Genomic DNA, 6,491 nt, shown 5'->3' on the forward strand with positions numbered 1-6,491 from the left:
GGGATTGAGTGAGTTGATCCGTTAATTGACACAACTAATGGTGGTGCTTTCTTGTAAGCCATTTGGTGTCAACGGCAACATCTATCTTGTGGTTCTGTATTTTGAAGATGGGCTATGGACAAGTGTTTTCCTCTACATGATCTTGTGTGATGTTATCAATTTCCACATAATTAGGATCTTCTTTGGTCTGGTTATAGAAAGGGTGAAACCTTTTGTTTTGCTCCTTCTAGTTTCTATATCTACCAATCCGCTTTGACTTGCGTCATATTATTGTAGTGAATATTGGGTTTTCTGAGTTCTGTACTTTCTGCTATGATACCATTTTACTCGTTTGTTTTTCTTCTTAAGCAAAAAGTAGCTCTAATGATACAAGCTTACCGTACATATTACACGTCTTGACAACTGCTATACTTCTTAAGCAAAAAGTAGCTCTAATGATACAAGCTTACCGTACATATTACACGTCTTGACAACTGCTATACTTGAATTTTGTAAGGCGAATGAGTTGGTTTAGTATCTAGGATGTCGACTCGGGTCCATCTGCCTGGTTTAGAAAGTGTTCAGCACGAAGTTACTGTTTGTTTCAGTGTTGACAAGTTTTATTGTTTTCTGTTTTTAGAGTAATTGAGTCTGTTATTTTGGGCTTGGCTTTTTTTCCTTTTGAATTGGGACTTTTTTATCGAACAGGATGTTGGTCTCAATTTCATTTTTCCTGTGGTTGTTCAATTTATCCTGGGAAGAAAAAAATTTATTATAAATTTTTACAATGTCTTGGATTGTGAAAGTGATGATATACCTTCATTATTTGCAGGGACAAAGTTCTTTGTTGTCTCTGAGCCTGGGACACAGCACATGGAAGGTCTCTTGAAACATATCTATGAGCTGTACACGGATTACGTCTTGAAGAATCCCTTCAACTCCACTTCAAGGTTCCTGCATCTCTTCCTGTCCCTAACTTCTTCCGCACCTAATTTTATAAGCTTCAGGGAAATATTTGCAATCTAGTGCTTAAGCCTATCTATCTGTTTATTTATTTTAACTTGTGTTTCAGTTGTTTTTAGAATGAATACAATTCAAATGCTTGCCTGATTATTTGGTAAAAGTGCTTTTCTGTGAATAATCATTTCTTAACTGTGCTTTTCTATGAATAATCATTTGGTAAATATATCTTCCTTCAATTCGTGCCTTTTTATCAAATGGTGCAAATCAAGATATGTGAGGTTTTGAACAATGGACTTTTAACCATTCTAGAATGGAACACTTAAACCTCTATACATAGATACAAATTTGGAATGAAACACGATTCACATTCCTACAAATACTATACAAATGTTGTATACAAAACATACTAAATACCTCTACATTTTAAACTAATGACTGCCTGACCGACATTACTCAGTATATGAACTTTTTCCTTAACTTCTTTTGGTGACTTTTATGACCTTCTTACTATCCCCTGCACCCTAAAATCCTATGCAAGACTCATATATACAATGTCACTCATAAATGCGATTGGAGTTGTTTTCCCACTTACAAAAATTGATTTCTAAAATAATATACTCTCCCTTGCAGTTGCTTATGTAAATTCTGTCCATATAGTATTCACATACTATATTTACTTAATTTGTTTACGTTACATATTTTACTTGCCTTTTTCATCTTTAGGCACCTTGTTGTTCCAATTCTAGAAACTATTGATTATACTCAGTGATGATGGACAAAAGTTGGGCCTCTTTCAATCCGTTTACAGAGGATTACAGAACAGGGCTAGCAAAATTTATCTCAAACTCATTGGAAGTTGCTTCTCATGAGGGGAACATCAAATGTCCGTGTGCTAAATGCTTGAATAGGTTATGGTTGAGTAATAAAGAAGTCGAAGCGCATCTAATTGTTGAAGGTATGGACCGTTCATACTTGCAAGGCTCGTGGGTATGGCATGGAGAGACATTTGGTGACCCTCTTCCAAGTAGCGAAGCTGCACAACAACTTGCTGCTATTAATACTCCTCATTCTGAACTACGCCCCTTGCTTGAAGATATTTTCTCTGGTTCCAGTGTGATGGGTGGCATGCCTATTAATAATCACAGCGAGCAGGAAGCTTCAATACCTGCATATGCACGTAAGTTTGAAGCCATGGTGCAAGATGCAAATACGAAATTATATCCGAGATGTGGTATGAAGAAAATGGATTTCCTAATACGAGTATTTCAAAACAAGTGCTTATATGGGTGCAGCGAAAGTGCAGTACAAGCTAATCTTCAGCTTCTCAAACATATACTCCCAAATGGTCATTCTTTACCGAAGAAGGTGATGAGTACAAAGGGATTGCTGAAAAAATTCATGTTGCCTCACCAAAAGATCCATGCATGTGAAAATGACTGCATGTTGTATTGGAAACATAACAGTGGTTTAGATGTTTGTCCTACATGTGGTGTGTCTAGATATACAACCAAGGTAGATGACACAGCGCCAAGCAGTAAAAAGAGAATACCTCGGAAGGTGCTAACATATTTTCCTATTACACCTCGCTTGCAACGGCTTTACATGTCTCGACACACCAGTGAAGATATGTGTTGGCATGGTCTTTCTCGGCCCGAGGATGGCTACTTAAGACATCCAGCTGATTCCTTTGCATGGAAGCAATTAGATTTGAAATTTCCAACATTTGGTGAGGAAATGCGCAATGTACGTCTTGGGTTGGCAAGTGATGGATTCAACCCCTTCGGAAAATGCAGCACCGACTATAGCACATGGCCAGTATTGTTGACCATATACAATTTACCACCTTGGTTGTGTATGAAATCACCTTTCATATTGATGGCTTTGTTAATACCGGGCAAAGAATCTCCGGGAAATGATATTGATGTATACCTTCAACCATTAATAGACGAGCTGAAGGTATTGTGGACCTCCGGGGTTCCCACTTATGATACGTTTAGGCAAGAGACCTTCACCTTACGAGCAGCTGTTTTGTGGACTATTAGCGACTTCCCCGCCTATGGGAACTTGTCTGGTTGGAGCACACATGGGAAATTAGCATGTCCTCATTGCAACTACAACACTGAGTCGACATATCTCAAAAAGGGTAGGAAATATTGTTATAGGGGTCACCGTCGTTTCTTGCCCATGTCACATGTTTTTCGTCGACAAAGGAAAGCCTTTAATCTTTCTGACGAAAGAGAGCAAGCACCTTCCCCTATGACCGGACGTGAATGCCTTCGGCGGTTGTCCACTTTACGGTTCAAATATGGTAAGACGCCACGGAAACTGGTTGGAGACAAAAGACCACCACCTACACCAACGGTTGGGCCATGGAAGAAACATAGTATTTTCTTCCAATTGCCGTATTGGGAACATCTTGTCCTTCGACACTGCCTTGATGTCATGCACATTGAAAAAAATGTAACTGAAAGTTTGGTTGCAACGCTGCTGGGTATTGTTGGGAAAAGCAAGGATAACATGAATGCAAGGTTGGACTTGGAATTGATGGGCATGAAACCGGAGTTGCAGATCAAATTTGTCAATGGAAAGCCAAAGATGCCTCCCGGTGCATATACTATGAAACCATTAGAGAAGGAATTGTTTTGCAAGGTCTTAGCCTCAATAAAAGTGCCTGACAATTACTCGTCCAATATTTCACGTCTTGTGCATGTAAGGGAAAAGATCATAAGGGGACTTAAAAGTCATGATTGGCACGTTTTAATGCAGCAGTTCCTTCCAATTGCCATACGCAAAAGCCTCCCATCTGGGACTGCACAGATAGTATTAGAACTAAGTGCATTCTTCAGACATTTGTGTACTAAAAAAGGGTCAGTGGAAGGCTTTCGCAAACTTACACCCAAAATAGTGATGATCCTATGCCAATTGGAAAGGATATTACCCCCTGCGTTCTTTGTCGTCAGTCTTCACCTCACAATACATCTTGCCGAGGAAGCTGCACTTGCAGGTCCGGTGCACTACAGATGGATGTACCCAATTGAGAGGTATTCCTTAACTTTTAGTATGTTTCTATGGGTATTACATATGTGCATCATACTATTTAGAACAACAATTTTGATGTTGTACTATTTAAATTAGGTTCCTGCTTACGTTGAAGAAGTATGTTCGAAATAAAAATCGACCAGAGGGAAGCATGACCCAAGGATATCTGGCTGAGGAGTGCTTGTCTTTTTGTGCGATGTACTTGGAAGGCGTGGAGACACGTTTGAACCGTCCAAGCCGAAATGCAGATATATTACGGCCTGACCATGATGGCAACTTTGACATATTTTGTGCCACCGGCCATTCACTTGGTATACAGGAAGATTATCATCTTGACAACCACGATTGGGAGATTGCACGATCGTATGTTTTAGCCAATTGTGATAAGTCAATGGCATATAGGAGGTGATTAAACTTAAATGTTATAAACTGCAGTTCAATGGCACCAACTTCTGAAACTCTACTGTTGGTTCTACAGAGTGACATTGACTTTATTTTCACCTACAGAAGTTACGTGGAAAATGCTCAAAAAACTCGAGGAAGGCGTGTAACCATGCTAGAAGCAGAGAAAGAAGCTATTAAATCCTTCCCAGATTGGTTCGAAAACCATGTTAGTACGGAATAAGTTAATTCTGTGTGTACTGGTTTCCTATTTAGCTTCCAATTCTTAACTATGCATATGAACCTGGGTGTAAATTGTGTAGGTTAATCAATTGCAACATTCAGGTGATCCAAGTGCAACTGACGACTTGGTGGCGCTTGCTAATGGACCTAGTAAGTGGTGTCGGAGATATAAGACTTTTGTATGTAATGGGTTCAGGTTCAAAGTAAGAGGCACACAATCCAATGGGAACTACCAAAACTATGGTGTTTTCCTACAGTCTGATGTTCCAAGTTATGCTGGCCCACGTGACCGGAACCCTGTTACCAGTTTGGTAGACTACTATGGGGTTCTGACTGATGTATTTGAAATCAAGTACCATATGGAACGCACGGTGGTTTTATTCAAGTGCAACTGGTTTAATGGCACTTCCAGAAATACTGGTGAGGGAGTAAAAACAGACATATATGGCTTTAGATTGGTTAACTTCAATAAGATGTCGTCTACGAGTGACCCTTTCATTCTCGCATCACAAGCACTACAAGTGTTCTATGTACAAGACCCAACAAATATAGAATGGCATGTTGCAATCAAAACGAGACCACGCGATTTCTTTGATATGTCCTCAACACATGATGATGATCCGTGCGATGGACAGGATGTGGAACATGCAACTGGTGATAATGATGAGGTTCGAGTTAGAATCGATGTAGACGCCCAAGACTTTGAAGAATGCCTGTAAAAGCATCTAACTTTTGATGAAGGTAATAGTTATAGGAAGTATTGATTCGATGTAGAAGCTCATCCATGTTTTCTCAAATTATATAGTTGAACTGTCTTTCAATCTGACCCTTGTTATGGTATGTTGTTACTTATTGTTTCAGGTCATTCAAAAAACGATGAGGTCTGTTTTGATCAACAATTTGTATTCTGAGATTCATCGACGCAAGCAAGGTTGTTAACTGATTCCAGCGTTGATGTGCTCTCTATCTCTCTCTCTCCATATAATTTTTTTGTTTGACAGGTTATTTAATTATTCCTTATTGTTACTTTGCTGCAGGCTAAAATGTATGACATGTTTCTTATGTTCATTCAGAGGTATATGCTGCCACAGAGAAGAATGGAATATATATACCACGACATCGTTATGTTAGTGAAGAAGCAGAGAAAAAGGTCTTATTCTTGTCATTGAACTGAATTATGGACTGTTTTTCCTACGTTCACAACTGACTAGTTACTAACTTCATTAACTCTTTATGTACTGTAGGCAATGTCTGAAAAGATAGAGCGGATGAAACTTGATTATGATTCAAAACACAAGGTATCTCCATCAACATTTCATTCCTTTCTTTTTTAATAATATTGACTACAGGGTGAGAACTAATATGAACGTTACATTGGCCTGAGAGTAGAAATTGCTGGAGCTTCAGGAACTTTACAGTTGTGAGCAACTTTTGGCTGTACAATTGAATGCTTAACTTGTGAAAACTGAGGTAATACATTTGTAATATCGACTTACAGAGTGTCCTTTATTCTTTCTGCTCTCGTTCTGAGATAATTAAACACTTTATACTTCAGAAAAAGCTTGAGGAAACTGGACATGCACTGTATGGTATTGAGGACAAGCATTTGAAGCAAATGCGTCCATCAAAGAGCAGGAATTTGTGATAGTTAATCTCCTCAAATCGGGTGAGCAAAGTTGTTTGCTAAAACAACTTGTCGTGTCACCATCTGCATTTTCAGACCATAGATAGATTCTCTCCATTTCATCTTACTTTGAAGTTATACAGTCGACATTCATGATTATTGTACAATAGTTCATGTTAAATGTTTGGCATATATTAACTTTCATGCTGGAAGGTACATTTAAATGACTCTTGCTTACTATTATTGCATTGTTAACTTTGAA

General features: G+C 38.7%; 1 protein-coding gene across 1 annotated transcript; it reads left to right on the forward strand.

Moving 5' to 3' along the window:
* The first annotated feature begins 1,713 nt into the window (after positions 1–1,713).
* On the forward strand, positions 1,714–6,250 carry LOC114819743 (uncharacterized). The gene is made up of 8 exons (XM_070808371.1): positions 1,714–3,983; positions 4,078–4,344; positions 4,417–4,591; positions 4,686–5,273; positions 5,467–5,536; positions 5,679–5,755; positions 5,850–5,903; positions 6,161–6,250. Exons 1-8 carry the CDS (start codon positions 1,714–1,716, stop codon positions 6,248–6,250), a joined length of 3,591 nt encoding a protein of 1,196 aa, XP_070664472.1.
* Positions 6,251–6,491: the final 241 nt, after the last annotated feature.

The sequence above is a fragment of the Malus domestica genome, chromosome 11 (assembly GCF_042453785.1).
Source record: "Malus domestica chromosome 11, GDT2T_hap1".
Classification (NCBI taxonomy): Eukaryota; Viridiplantae; Streptophyta; class Magnoliopsida; order Rosales; family Rosaceae; genus Malus; species Malus domestica.